At 42.1% G+C, this 15,875-nt stretch overlaps 1 protein-coding gene across 1 annotated transcript in view; it reads left to right on the plus strand.

Moving 5' to 3' along the window:
• The window catches only part of LOC148898669 (transmembrane protein 132C), a 128,932-nt gene that overhangs the window by 61,596 nt on the left and 51,461 nt on the right, over positions 1-15,875 (plus strand). Inside the window, exon 5 of the mRNA XM_088993477.1 lies at positions 12,513-12,656. Within this exon, the coding sequence (XP_088849603.1) occupies positions 12,513-12,656 (144 nt within the window). The remainder of the gene's footprint in view (positions 1-12,512; positions 12,657-15,875) is intronic.

The raw sequence follows: 15,875 nt of genomic DNA on the forward strand, positions 1-15,875 counted from the left end.
GGCGAGGAATAAAAGCGTAACACGGCTTCAAGCAGCCGCCGCAGAGTTCCCTGCCTCCCTCCCCAAATAAGGACGAGAGCACAGAGGCGCGCCTGTATTTAAATGGAGCGCTCCTCTGTAGTACAACAAGCAGCCAGCGCTGCACGCAATCAAACATTTGCATTTCAAGCGCGCCTCCAAAACAATCACAAGCGTTCAGGAAAATCTGGAGGAAGGCAACCACCAGGTTGACGCCAACGCGTGTTGTCACGCTGCGTGTTGACCATGCGCAGCGTCGTGCCCACTTGCCATTTGAAAATTAGAGAAAAAAGCAATACATATACAGTGATACCTTGGCTTACGAACTTAATTGGTTCCCAGACAGTGTGTAAGGCGAAAAGTGTGTATCCCAAAAATTACTTTTCCATAGGAAACCATTAAAATGAGAATAATCCGTTCCCAGGTCCCCATCAGAATCAGAATCAGAATCATCTTTATTGCCAAGTATGTAGAACATACAAGGAATTTGTTTCCGGTAGAACACGCTGCACTAGATCATTTTCTACTTTTTAATTTTCTAAGCCTTAAAGGACTACCAACGTCACTTTTTTGTTTCCTAACTGACATCAGAAAAACGTTTTATTTATAGCATCTAAAATACCCAAAACACGCAATATGATATTTTTAGTCAAATGTAAAACACAAATAAAAATGACTTAAAGTGTCTAAAAAGTACTTCAATTTGAAACCGGAAGTGTCCAATTTCAGAATGTCCCACCCCCTTGTTCGTGGTGTCACGCCAAGACGTCTTGCGTTGCTCGTGAATCAAAACAATGGCTTCAGATTCAGAGAACATGCTTTCTTGTTATTCATTTAGTTATGAATATGATTCAAATAGTTCTGAAGAGGAAAGCATACACGTTTGCAATCGATTAAAGAATTTATTCTGTGTCATTTTGGGGCATCGGGGGGGGGCGGTCGCACCCAAGACAGGCAGAAGATGGCGATAAAGCTCCGTGGAAATGGGCTCAAATTTTTTTGTTAGCGAATATCAAATAGTTGCTCAATGCAACACACAACGATTCACCATCGCGTTATTTATGTGTTTTCCTTCTAATTTCACCATCAACACGAAGTTTTCAGACCAAACAAAGTACCGCAAAATGCATTGACGTGATGGAAGGACTGCTACAATGTGTCCTTTTTTCGGTCAGGGGCGTTCCTTTAGTGACGTCACGTAAGGACTCGGCACCAACTCAAAAACAAGACTTCCGGAATCTTCAGCGCGAGTCTTAAAAGGTAAAATATAGCTATATGCGGTGGAATCTTTGTAAAATACGCTCAGTAGAAGTCATTTGAAGTCGTTTTACAAATTATGGACACAACTTGTCCGGAGGCGTCGGTTGTCCTTTTAAACTACACAAAATATACCTTATTTTATGTATAATAAATGTGCTATGGTATTATAGTTAAAGAAATAAACTGTACTATATAATAAAGTGGTTTTATTTACCATTATTATTTACCATTTCATGCTCAGATAACTCCAAATCCATGTTACTATATTAGGAATTAACTATTTTTTCTGATGCAAGAAGAGAATAAAAGGTTTCTAACACTTTATTGAATGTTTATGTCGTCCTAAAACTCAATATTCTGTGGGTCGTCGAATTTGAGTGACAGTGACACATTTTTGCACATCATGAGTTAATAACCAAAGTTAATGAATTTCCCGCATGTATGTTTTATTTTGGAGGGGTTTTTTTTTTTACGTTACTGTTGCGCTTTTTTCATCGTCGTCGAGCAAGTTCCTTGACGACAAGTCGCTTACCACTCGCCAAATTCGACGTCGTCTCTTGCGGATCACAGTCGAACTTTGGTGAGTGACGTTAATTAGTGCGTTGAAGACAATACTGCGAGTGCCTGCAGGGGATGTTGCTTGTGTATGTGTGAGAGTGTGCGTGTGAGAGCATGCGATGAGTGTTTGCGTTGAGAGTGTGTCAAGAGGGTGTTGATTGTCATTGTTTTGTTGTTCTTTCTCGCTGTCTTCGACTCCTGTGGCAATTTTTTTTCCTCGACTTGTCTTCCTAGTTTACATTCAACCGCCTCCCCCCGTCAATGGCGGAGGTTACATTCCACCGACTAAGCGGAATCCATAATATACAAATCCCCTCTTTAAAGAAGACCCCGTGGGCATTTACAGTCGTTGAAGAAGACAGAGCGAGCGAAAGTAGCAATGGATGAGAAAATTGGACCCACGTTTACAGTAAAAAAATCCTATTTTTCTTCAAAGCTAAATTTTGCATTTTACAACATGGCTGCCAAAGCCATTTTCAGCATTGTAGTTTCGGTTTCCTCTCAGGGGGCCGTTATGAATAGCTATCTAGCTGGCTGCCTAGCTATCTAGCTTGCTATCTATTGGATTGGATTGGATTAGCTATATAGCTACCTGGCTAGCTATCTATTACCTATCTATTATCTATCTATTAGCTATCTAGCTAGCTTTCTATCTAACCTCCAGTACAAACCTTAGAAGCAAGTAAAAATCAAGAGGAGTCAATCAGGAACCCTGAGGTACACCTGGTGACTCTCGCGGGACACAGGGTACACTTTTTAAGAGATGGAAAATCTGCTTTACAAACCGTAGAAGCACCAAAAAAAGTCAAGAGGAGTCAATCAGGAACCCTGAGGTACACCGGTGGACTCTGACTGTACAATGGGTACACTTTGCAAGAGATGGAAAAGCTCCAGTGCAAACCCTCTTTGAGTGTACTCGGTCATGATCCTTGAGGAACGCCATTGGGTCGTACACATTTTCCTTTGATTGCAATTTTCCTCAGCTGTGCTCCTGTTTCTATTTATTGTCATTACGCAGCTGTTTTACCTTTGCTAACAAGAGCTGTAAAACCGTTGATCTCGGAAGCTTATTCCAAACAGATGCTCGTCTCGCCTCCGTTACCAAACGGGTGACCGACCACCTTGATTCCTACCTGCTAGTTCGTTGAAGCTAATTAGCCGCACTAATGTACCCATTAGGTTTGGCGAGGAGAGGACATTAGCTCAGCTGTTATGGCTGACTAATGGGCCGAGATGATCGGGGAAAAAAATGCTTTTTTTGGGTTTCATCTTGCTGCTTACATTTTAGCGGATGCCACCCGCCAAAACCTCAATAATGGAAATCAACAAAACAGATAATAATAATAATAATAATCATCATCATCATCATCATAAAAATCATACATTTCATTTATTAGCGCCTTTCAAAACTCTCAAGGTCACTTTTCAGTCACATGATATTTTTTCTGTGGGTGAGCAGCGGCAGCCTCACGCGCCAGCTCAACCCGGAAGTAACTCAAATAGATCGAAAGCTAGCTAGCTAGCCAATAGATACCAAATAGCTAGCCAGATAAATGGATAGCCAGTGAGCCAGCGAGATATCTATATAGCCAAATAGATAACAAGCCAGATAGCCAATAGAGAGATAGCTAGGTAGCCGGCCAGAGAGCCAGATAGCAAACAGATAGCAAATAGCTAGCCCGTGAGATAGCTAGCTGGACCGCTGGACAGCTAGATAAATAAATCAGGAACTTTTGAAAATATTGAAGGAATTTCGGTGCACTCTATAGTCCGGAAAATATGGTACATTTCCATTTTTGTAGCATAGATATAATAGATTGAAGCTAGCTAGCTAGCTAGTAGCTAATATAAAGCTAATAGATAGACAGCTAGCTAGGTAGCTAGATTTCTGTATAACTAATAAATAGCCAGCTATATAGCTAGCGGGCCAGCCAGATCGCTAATAGATAGACAGCTAGCTAGATAGCCGTATACCTAATAGATAGCCAGCTAGATAGCTAGCCAGATAGCTAATAGATAGCAAATTGATATGATAATTATGCTCGGCAAAGCTAGGCTAATTCGCTACTAGCTTAAATCCAATATACAAGCTGATATTCGCCACGGCGCTTCCTCCGGTTCGACGTAAAATGTAGCGTCTGCCTGCGTCGGAATCGGTACACTTTGTGGGCGTAATCAAACGAAGCGCGTCAAATGGCGTCTTGCTAACATCGAGTCGACATGAAAGAAGGCGACGGGCGTGGGATGATAACAACTCCGCCTTTGAGCCGCCGATGCTACGGCTTTTGTTTTGGCGAACGCGGGCGTGCAAACCCTTCGCGCTTGCTTACCTCTGTCGCCGCGCTAATCTTAGATTCGCGCGTCGAGCGCTTTGACGCCGTCTTTGTCGTCCTTTTCTGTTGAAAGAAAATGGCTGCCGGCTATTGTCCGTGTCTATATGCGCCGCTAAGCTCATTTATCCCGTCTTTATTTGCCTTCTCGTGTTCTTTGCTTCCCTCAGAACACTTCACATCCCATTTTATGCCCCCTACTCCCTCCAATTAGCCTGATTAGTGTTTATTAGGGATGCGGTTAATTAATTAACGTAAGTACTGTACTGTCATCATGTTGCGGTTAAGAGGAAGGAGACATCTGCGCTGAATATGGTTCCGATACATAATGAAACATAACAATTGTACACTTCAACACACACATTCCACAAAACACAGACGCTCACAAATGCGCGCACACATACACACCTTCACAGCCTCAGGCGCGCGACATGATTTGTGGTTAGCATGCGCGCCGCCTAGCTAAACGCAACCTTGCATCCCGGAAACTTTTACGGTGATACCTCAGCTCACGAATTTAATTGGTTCCCAGAAAGTGTGTGTTAGGCGAAAAGTTCGTCTTCCAAACATTTATTTCCCATAAGAAACAATTAAAATGAGAATAATCTGTTCCCAGGTCCTCATAAGACATAATTTTAGCGAATAGATAGCTAATACATAGCAAATATAGCTAATACATAGCGAATAGATAGCTAATACCTAGCGAATAGATAGCAAATAAGCCTGCCGCTGCATTTGGTTTCTTTGTATTTATTTTCCTCCTGGTACTTCCTCTGCTTCCTCGGACGCCCCACCCTGGTAGGTTGCGCAGCAACGCTAGTCGTCGCGGCTGATCGGCGTCAGCCAAATGTTCTCTGGTGGCCCCTGAGACGACAAAACGGGGGTTTGATCTGGCTCTACTGCTGTGTGTGTGTGCACCGTTAGTCAGAGATTAAGGGCTGAAGAAGAAGAAGAATGTGATAATGAGTCCTCCAGTGGAGAGCGATAAGAGGAAAGCCGCATAAATGAGCTGTCCGACATGGCGGGACGCCACCCGGCAAGACTGGAAGACATCGCAGGAAGGCCACAAACTGGAAGATCCCTGTCTCAAAAGCACACGTTGATCTCTCCGATGCAGTTTTGACTCCAGAGTCTCCACTTGGCTGCAGTGTGTCGCTTCGTTCCTCATGCGCTAAATTCACAAGGGCTCTCCGCTATTCACGTGTCTTGTTCCGACGTGTGGTTGTGTTAGCTTAGCTTATCATTAGCAGGATTATGATCCACAGTCTCTACTTTGCTGCATGGCCCGCCCTTAGTCTCTTCTGTTATTTACCGTGCACTCTTGTTCCATTTCCTTATTTGCTTTTCAGCCCGATTAACTGACATCTGCGTGATTATACTCCAGTCTCCATTTTGGCAGCAGTCCTTCTTTTTCTTCTTGCCCTCAGGCTCCTCTTTGATAAAACTCAAGAGACCCTCGTTCTCTTTGACGTGTTCTGATTCCATCCTTGCGTTAGCTTACCTTGTTATGATCAACATTTAATTTAGGCCACAGTCCTCAGTTTGCTGCAGTTTTCTGCTCCCTTGCTGTTATTTTTTTGGGGGGTCCAATTCAAAAGGCCCACATTCTCCTGCATTGTTTGTTTTGTTAAAACTCTTCACCTCAAGAGACCTTCATTAATCTTTTGTTGGCCTGTTTTCTTCTCGGATTGCTCTGCATGCAGATAACAGTGCAGCTACGGTGTTGCGCTCCACAGTCTCCGCCTTGCTGCAGTGCTCCTTTCAGATAAAACTCTTTATCCTCCTCCATCGTTGTGGTTTGTGGTACATCTCTTTGCTAAAATGACCACTATTATTTTTCTTTCCCGACTTGAAAAAAGTGCCAGCTGTCTTCCTGGTCCAGAGGGATGACCCGATCGCAGCTCGGTGTGAAACGGGGTGGATGTCTGGGTCTCGTCCAGAAATCAGAAAAGATATTGCCTTATCAGCCTGTCAGACTGAGCGGTGACGGGATCAGGAACTGTTTTGGCGGCAGTTGCGTAAGAACAGCGCGGCGGGAGGAAGCAAGCGTTACGGGGGATGAAGAAGAAATAGACGAGAGGGACTCGGAGGAGGAACCCAGATGAGAACGGCGAGTAGGTGTTTGTTGAAAGGAATCCGGAGAGGACGCCAAGTACATCTTCCAGGAGAAAACGGCTCCCGACTCTGGAGACGGAATGATTTGCCTCCAGTTTACATCGGTTCCTTCGATTTCTTTAATTTGAAGATGGAACGGTGAACATGGAGGTTGATTTTTGATACGCCGACAGGGCCGAAACGTCGACTTGACTCGGTCGTCATTGCGGTCCCAAGAATTCCTTGAAAATCAGGACTTTTAAGGACTCCAGTTGAATTTAGTTGTCAGGGAACTTTCCGGGTTGGGAGTAAGGGGTGTCCGGGTGAATGTTTGACCTCAGGTTTAGGCTCAGAGGTTGTGGTTTAAGGGTTGGTCTTGACTCTAGAAGACTCTAAACAGTGGTTCTTATACTGGCTTCGATCGAACCCTAGGGGTTCGGTGCGTCGGTTTCCGGGGTTTGGTGGATCCTCCGCCGCAGAGGTCAGTCTAGTCTGCAGTTAGTGGGCACGGTCATTGAAAGTAGGGTTTGGCGAATGAGCATATGAAACTGATGGGGTTCGGTTCCTCCAACAAGATTAAGACCCACTGTCTCAAGTGTCTGACTTGGGGTTTGGTTTAGAATTCAGATCAAGCGGTTTGATTTAGGGTTGATTTCAGAGTCAGAATTCATAGTGAGGGCGAAGGTTTGGGTTTCACGTTTGGGTTAGGGCAGTGGTTATTAACCTGGGTTCGATAGAACCCTAGTGATTCGGTGAGTCGGTCTCAGGGGTTCGGTGGATGTTCCGCCACAGAGGTCCACCCCTCAGTCTAGTCTGCAGTTAGTGGGCACAGTCATTGGAAGAAGGGTTTGGTGAATGAACATATGAAACTGATGGGGTTATGTGCCTCCAACCAGATTAAGAACTGTCTACTGTCCACTGTCTAAACTTTAGACAGTAGTTTTTAGACTCTAGACTCTACTTTAGACTCTAGACTACTAGACTTTAGACTCTAAAGTGGTCTGACTTGGAGTTGGGTTTAGAATTCGAATCAAGTGATTGGATTTAGGGTCAGAGTGAGGGCGGAGGTTTAGGTTTCACGTTTGGGTTAGGGATTAGTGTTTGGTTTCACGGTTGAGAGGTATAGGTTCAAATTTGGGATCAGGGTTTAGGTCAAGACTTTGGTTTAGTTTGAAGTTTGGGATACGGGTGAAATTTGGGAGGAGTCGGGCTGTGGTTTAAGGATGGGGATTCATTTAGGGAATTTAGGGATTCTGACCATACGTTTATGGTTTTACATATTACGGGATTACGGTATGAATTTCAGGATTGAGGTTCAGATCTGGTTTTGGGATTGTAGTTTGGGTTGTACGTTTATGAGTCGGTTTTCCAAAGGTGTTTGTTTTCGAGTTTAGGTTCGGATTACTTTTCATTAGGGTCTGGATTAGAATCAGAATCAGAATCATCTTTATTGCCAAGTATGTAGAACACACCAGGAATTTGTTTCCGGTAGAACACGCTGCACTAGTATCGTTGTCAAAACAACTGCTAAGTGGCACTATACAGTAGGACTCGTAATTTGGATTAACCAATCCACTTCAAAAATTCTGACCACCATTGGAGCAGTGAGCATTTAGCTTCCCCAAATCAGAATCATCTTTATTGCCAAGTATGTACGCGACACGTGGCTAACAGGCCGAGGTGGTCTACAGGGCTAATGTACTCATCTGCGTTTCGAATAAGGAAAACGTTAGCATCGCAACAAGACTTGCGCTATCACGATGCGTCACCTGGACGGGAGGCGGACGGACAGACGGAGGGACGGGACGGACGGCGGGAGGAGGGACCGGCCTGTCCGTCAAACGCAATCTCCGGCGTGCAGAATGAATAGCGGCGAGTCAATTTGTTTAGCCGCTGCTGGTGCATCTGGGAAAGGTCGCCGCCGCCGCCGTCGGGCTGTCATCTTCTCTTCTGTCTTCGTTTGTCTCGCTTGTCACTTTGACGCCCTCGCCCGAAAAGATTCTTTTGGCCTTGCACGCCCTCACCGAGTGCTTTGTAGCCACAGAGTGGGCGCAGCTTATTGCACAAGTTTCAGATGCGTCTTTACCATGCAAGCTAATATTGTTGCCCACAGTCTCCTCTTGGGTAAAACTCAGCAAACCTTCATTTTCCTTTTTTAAAGAAATTCATGTTTTCGTTTTAGTTTTGCGATCAGAGTGCAGAATCTCCACTTTTCTATTCCACTGGTGTTGTGCTCGCGCGATCAGTCGCCTCATGGATAAAACTCAGGAGATCCTTATTCTCATTTTTTTCATTTCCCGACATATTTTTATTTTACAATGTTCCCAGCAGGATTATACTCTATAGTCTCCGCCTTGCTGGCCACAGTCTCCTCTTTGATAAAATAAATTCTCCTTGCATTATTGGTTTATAGCATATCCTGTTCCAGACCATACTCCATAGTCTCCACTTGGCTGAAAGGCTATGTTGTCTTGTCACCCTCACTCTCCTCTAGGCTAACCCCTCACTCCTACTGAATATCATCCGCATGTTTCGCTTTGGTACGTTGTCGTTAGCCGCCGTATGATACTGCGCAGTTGCTGCAGCGTGTCATTGCCTTACTGCCCTCAGTCTCCTCATGGATATGCGCTATTTTGTCAGTTGTCATTGTTTTGTACACGTATCGCTTTAGCTTCTGCTTTCGGCTGCATTAGTCTACTTCCAAATATCGATCCTGCTGCATTGATCCATCTCCTCAGTGCCCTCAATCTCTTCTTGGATATATTCATGGTAAACCTTATACTCTTAGTGTTTTTTTAAAATATGTTTTATGCCAACGCATGATAGTTTGCTTTCCCTGTTAGCTGCAGCATTATACTCCAAAGGCATTTTAAACTCTTTGTGCCCTTAATCTCTACTCGGATTAAATATTAAACACAACAAATATTAATTTTTTTATTGTTTGTTTTGTTTAGCATTTCCGATATATCATGCCGATACTCGCGCTCTCCTCTTCACCGAATCTGGATTTATTGCTCCTATTTTCCTCTTGGATAAACATCTTCACACTCCAATTGTTTTCCATTGTTGTTCTTGTTAGCATTTTCCTTTAGCGAACGGTGCCTTGACTGCGCTATGCTCTGCAGTTTCGGAGGTCTTATTTTGTCCTCAGTGCCCTCAATCTCTTCTTGGATATATTGATGGTAAATCCTATACTCTAGGTATTTTTTTTTTAAATATATTTTATGCCAATGCGTGATAGTTTGCTTTCCCTGTTAGCTGCAGCATTATACTCCAAAGGTATTTTAAACTCTTTGTGCCCTTAATCTCTACTCGGATTAAACATTAAAAACAACATGCGCTGTCCTCTTCACCAAATCTGGATTTATTGCTCCTATTCTCCTCTTGGATAAACATCTTCACACTCTGATTGTTTTCCATTGTTGTTCTTGTTAGCATTTTGCTTTAGCGAACGCTGCCTTGACTCCGCTATGCTCCGCAGTTGTGGAGGTTTTATTTTGGTCCCTCTCGGATCGCTCGCATCTCACCTAAATCCATTTGATGCTGCCGACTTGACGTGTTGTGATGTTACCTTCAGTCGACGCGATGCCTTTCTTTGCACGGAAAGCAGCTAACGCGTTATTTACGTTTCTGTACGTCTTCCAGCCTTTTGAAGAGCGCCACTTACGCACGTGTTGCGCGCGAGTTAAGGGCGCGCTTGTCGCTATCTGCCAGGCGACGTGTGCCGGCGCATAAGCAAATTTGAAGTGTAGTTGAAGGACAGCCATCGAATGAGAGAATGTGGGTCTTTTTTATTTATTTATTTTGGTCTTTTTTTTTTAAAATTGAAATTAATGTAATGGAACCTCGACGCGCCGCATCTTTCCCCGCAGGCGCGCACCGTTTTAACCTGTGAGCCGCGCTTTGGGGTTAGCGGTGTGGCATTAGCATACAGAGCAACTCACAAAGACTGGTGCTTTTAGCTTTTTTTATGTTTATTTATTTTTTTATGTATTCGAGGGTGCGCTTGGTATGATGTGACAATAAACTACAACTACAGCAGTAAACTTTTGTTGAAAAGAATACATCAACGCAAAATGTTTGCCAAACTGGGTTTCATGCTGCGCCTCAACATGATGACAAAAATAAATACATGAATAAATAAATAAATAACTAAATAAATGGATAGATAGATAGATAGATAGATAGATAGATAGATAGATAGATAGATAGATAGATAGATAGATAGATAGATAGATAGATAGATAGATAGATAGATACGTAATATCTATCTAGCGAACTAGCTATCGAGCTAAACAGAGAGAAAGAGAGATACAGCTAGCTAGCTAGCTAGCTATCTGTATCTCTCTATTATTTATTTCACTTGATTTATTTTTTTAGACTTTCACACCCCTAATTGTATTTATTAATGCATATATTTATTTATTTAGACTCGCATTCCCCTATTATGTTATTATATTATTGTATTATTTATATGCATTATTTTATTGTTGTGTGTATTGTTCTTTTAATTGTAAAGTGTCCTTGAGTGTTCTGATTGGCGCTTGGAAATTAAATGTATTATTATTATTATTATTATTATTATTATTATTATTATTATTATTATTATTATTATTATTATTATTATTATTATTATTATTATTATTATTATTGTTATTATTATTATGAATTTGGGGAAGACATTAGAATTTTTACTCCCATTCATATATTAGAACAAATTAATGAAGAACTACTTTTTAAATTTGAATAAAAAAATAATGACTGTTATGGTTTACGTACGACAATTTGAAATTTTGGTTCGAACTTTAGCGAAGCATCATGGCGCTTGACATGCTTGATTAGCTTTTCGTGGGCCGAATGAAATAATGTGGCGGGCCAGATTTTGCCCCCGGGCCTTGAATTTGACACACATGATGTAAGGGATTAGCCAGTCTTTTTTTTGTTGTATATTTTAGATGCTATGAAACGTTTTTCTGATGTCAGTTAGGAAACCCAAAAAAATAGTCGGTTGTCCTTTAAAACACGCCTTCATATTGAATTTACTTTCCAACATGCCTCTTATTCCTTTTATAGAGGAAACATTAAAGAAGCTGCGCGTGCGCGTGCCTTGTAAGCTGCAGGAAGTTGATTAGCCGCTTCAAGAGCGCCATTTTTTTATTTTATTTTTTGTCCATCAAAGAAAACGTGTTTTGTTCCACTCATGACTCATTTCTGAAAAGTCTTCATTGGCTATAGGAGAGCCATGTGGAATGGTAATCATACCCGTCTACCCCCTTCGCACCCCCCTTATAGCCGCTGTGCGATATATTTGGCAAGACTTGAACCGACAAGCGCATAAAGATAACAACAAGAAGAAGAATAAGGATGACATTGTTTCTCTTCTTCTTGTCTTGAATCCAAATCAAGTCCCGAAGTCCGTCTTGGCGTCCCGTCTTGGCCAACACGTTGCGTTCAACCTCCAAGTTGAAATGTTAAAAATACGATATGGAAAGACGCCTTTTGTTTTGCTCACAAAAACCTTCATTTCAAACCTGAACCTCGTCTTCATATTTGAATTTAACTCATTCACAATGTGCAAAAATTAGCTTTCTGCTAATTCGTGCTAGCGCCGCGTAGGTGCTACGGTTTTTGTCATTGTCAGTTTTAGGATTACATCAACATTCAATGCAGCGTAAGAAACCTTAGACTCCCTTCTTTCATCGGAAAAAAAGAGTTAATTCCTAAATTATATGGGTCTGGAGTTATCTGAGCTTGAAATGGGGGCAGCTGTACAAAATACAATATAATACAATACATACATATATGAATCAATACATAAACATTAAATGCAGTGTAAGAAACCTTAGACTCTCGTCTTTCTTCATAAAAAAAGAGTTAATTCCTAAATGATAGTCCGGAGTTATATGAGCTTGAAATGAGGGCAGATGTCCAAAATACAATGCAATACATCCATATTGGTTTCTATAGCACTTTAATAACATCTGAAGCTGTAAAAAAGAGCTAATATGGACAAAAGGCAAATACTGCCCCGTCATGGAAAGGGAAAACATTGCTAGAGGTCTGATCAGCGCTTTATCGGCACCCACACAGGAAAATATAAAACCCTAACAAATTCAAGAATGGCACTCGACGTCCTATTTTCAATTCCCGAATACCTTCGTGAATGGCAGTGAATGAGTGAAAACCCAGTCGCGTTCGCCTAGCATTAGCATGAGCGCTAACCGTCATGTGTTTGCGTTTTTGCTTGTTTAGGGTGTGGTTCCAGTCTGGCATCGGCTTCCTGTCGGTGAAGCCCAGCGAACTGGTGGCTTGGGAGATCAAACAGGAAATGGCGCCCGGCGGAGGCTCGCTGGCCGTCGTGTGCCAGCGGAAATCATCGTCTGCCGACAACGGCAGGTAGGAGATGCGCTAAACCCGTCGTGTCGCGCCGGGATGTCGGCGAATATTTCTTGGACCTTAAATCTAGCCTTTGGTTCCTCCACTAAAATGTAGCTGGCTACCTAGCTAGCTATCTATTTGCTATTTGCTATCTATTCGCCATCTAACTAGCTAGCTGGCTACCTAGCTAGCTATCTATTTGCTATCTATTCACTAGCTAGCTAGCTCGCTGGCTACCTAGATAGCTATCTATTTGCTATTTGCTATCTATTAGCTATCTAACTAGCCAGCTGGCTACCTAGCTAACTATCTATTTGCTATCTATTCACTATCTAAGTAGCTAGCTGGCTACCTAGCTAGCTATCTATTCGCTATCTAGCTAGCTAGCTATCTATTAGTGTTCTATTAGCTAGCTAACTTTGAATCTATTTGAGTTATTCCGGCTTGAGTGAACACTAGTGCATCTGGCTGCCGCTGCTCACCCGCAGAAAAATGTATCATGATTGACTGTAAAATGGTCTGGAGAGTTTTAAAAGGCGCTGAGAAATTGAATGTATTATTATTATTATTATTATTATTTATAAAACGGATACGTTTTTCTGTGGGTGAGTAGCAGCAGCCACACGCGCAAGCGTTCACTCAACCCGGCAGTAACTCAAATAGATAGAAAGCTAGCTGGCTAATAGCTAGCTAGCTAGATTGTGTTAAATTCACTCTGTCTCCTTATTGTCTGTTACAAATCAGCTAGATAGCTATTTAGCTAATAGCTAGCTAGCTATATAGCTAACAAATAGCAAGCTATCATTTCATACGCATTAAACAATGTGAAGATTCTCATATTAATGTGTTTTTGCGGGTGGTGGCGGCTGATCTGGAGTCAGTTCCATCCGAAATTCACATCCAAAAATCCGACATCTTCCATCCTATCTATTTATCTTCCGTCTTCGTTTAACTCATTCACTGCTAAATTGCTCGTTATGCCGAGAGCTTGACGACAAGGTGGGAGGCTACGCACGCATTAATACACGCAACAGATCATATCCACCTTCCTAATTATGACGAGCGCTTGACAAGAAGGTAGGAGTGAAACATGGCGCCCGTGGGCTGGCGAGCTCATTAAATGGATCTGATGGCTATTAATCTCTAATGAGATATTAACACTTTTTTTTTTTGATGAATGAGTGCGGGGAATTGATCAAATGCCTCCATTTTTTTTTCTCGGGAACAAATCCTACGCGACGCGCCAACTTGTTGACGCACACAATGGAGACGCTTTCCGCTAATTAGTGTTAGCGCCGCGTAGGCTCGGCTGCTGACGCGCGTACGGGAATATGAACAGAGAGAAATGTAGATATATATAATTGGGTGTACGTGCGGGGAAGGGGTGCTGATAAAGCGCTGGTCAGACCTCTGACAATGTTTTTTTTTTTTCTCCCTTCCACGAGAGGACAGCATTTGCCTTTTGTCCATGTTAGCGCTTTGTTACAACCCAAGTTGAACTGTATATAGTTCATCATCCATCTTTTCAAAATAAAAGTCTAATACAGCGGACATACAAGAGCTTTGCATATTTTTGTGAAACATTTTTTCAAAAATTAAAAAAAAAATTGGATTGGAAAAAAATTCATTTTTAACTCATTCACTGCAATTCCCGAATTTGTTCGAGGTTTTTGTTTTTCATGCTTAGGTGCCGACTACTACTACTACTACTACTACTACTACTACTACTACTACTACTACTACTAATAATAATAATAATAATAATAATAATAATAATAATAATACATTTCATTTCTAAGCGCCTTTCAAAACTCTCAAGGTCACGTTACAGTCACAGGATCAGTTTTTCTGTGGGTGAGTAGCGGAAGCCACACGCGCCAGCGTTCACTCAACCCGGAAGTAACTCAAATAGACAGAAAGCTAGTTAGCAAGCTAATAGATACAGTCATAATAATAATACATTTTGTTTATAAGCACCTCTCAAAACTCTCAAGGTCACCCCACAGTCACAGGATGCAGTCGCTAATAGATAGCTACCTAGCCAGCTAGATAGCTAATGTATTATTATTATAAATTAAGCAGATGTAGGCAATCCATCAGCTATGCGTCTTTAGTTGACCTTATTCAAGACGACTTGAAAATCTATTAGCTGGCTATCTTGTTATCTAGCTGGCTATCTAGCTATTTAGCTAGCTACTGTATCTATTAGCTATATAGCTAGCTCGCTATTAGCTATCTATTCACGATCTGTTCGCGAGGTATTAGCTATCTATTAGCTATCTATTTGCTAGCTATTAGCTATCTATTTGCTAGCTATGTAATAACAATAATAATAATAATAATAATAATATATTAAGAATGAAATAAAATAAAATAAAATTCCACTTATTTGTGTAACCCTTTCTTGTTTTTGTGTTGTTTTTATTATTAATTTTATTTTATTTTTTCTGGGCGCGTGTGTGTTCTCCGGCTAACTCGGCGGAGAGGTCCCGCCGCTGCTGTTTAATTGATTCTTTTCATCACGTTCATCAAAAAAAAAAAAAAAAAAAAAAAAAAAAATAGCGAGCCGTGGCGTCCTTGAGTGAAGAGCGCCTCAACATGCATCAACGCCGCCAAACAAGCCCAGCCGGCTTCTCTCGGGACGCCGCCCGCCTCAAAGGCTCAAAACGGGGAAGAGGGGGGAGGGCAATCGTTGGGATAAAGAGCGGAAAAAACAAACTTGAGGCAATGAGCCAGAGGGTAGCTGGAGGGGAGTGAAATATCATACGGTATCAACTGATATCGCGATATCGCCTCCCCGCCCCCTGTTTGGCAGTGTCATCGATTTACCAGATTTGTCAACAATAGGAGCCTGTTCTCTTTTGTTTACCTCACTTGTATCGTTTTGGTAGCATCCGAGGATGCTGACTTGATTGACATGTCAAGCGATATCGACAGATATCACGATATCCATCGATTTTGCTCGGAGATTTATCAACATTCTGGGCTAGTTTAGTTTTGCCTCTCTCACTTGGTAGCATCCGAGTATGCTGATTTGATTGACATGTCATGCAATATCGATAGATATCGCGATACCGGCACCCATTTGGAGGTGCAGCGACTCATCGATTTGCCAGATTTGTCAACAATAGGAGCCTGTTCTCTTTTGTTTACCTCACTTGTATCGTTTTGGTAGCATCCGAGGATGCTGACTTGATTGACATGTCATGCGATATCAACAGATATCGCGATATCCAT

This window comes from Hippocampus bargibanti, linkage group LG04 (assembly GCF_051943395.1).
Source record: "Hippocampus bargibanti isolate YZ-2025 linkage group LG04, ASM5194339v1, whole genome shotgun sequence".
NCBI lineage: Eukaryota > Metazoa > Chordata > Actinopteri > Syngnathiformes > Syngnathidae > Hippocampus > Hippocampus bargibanti.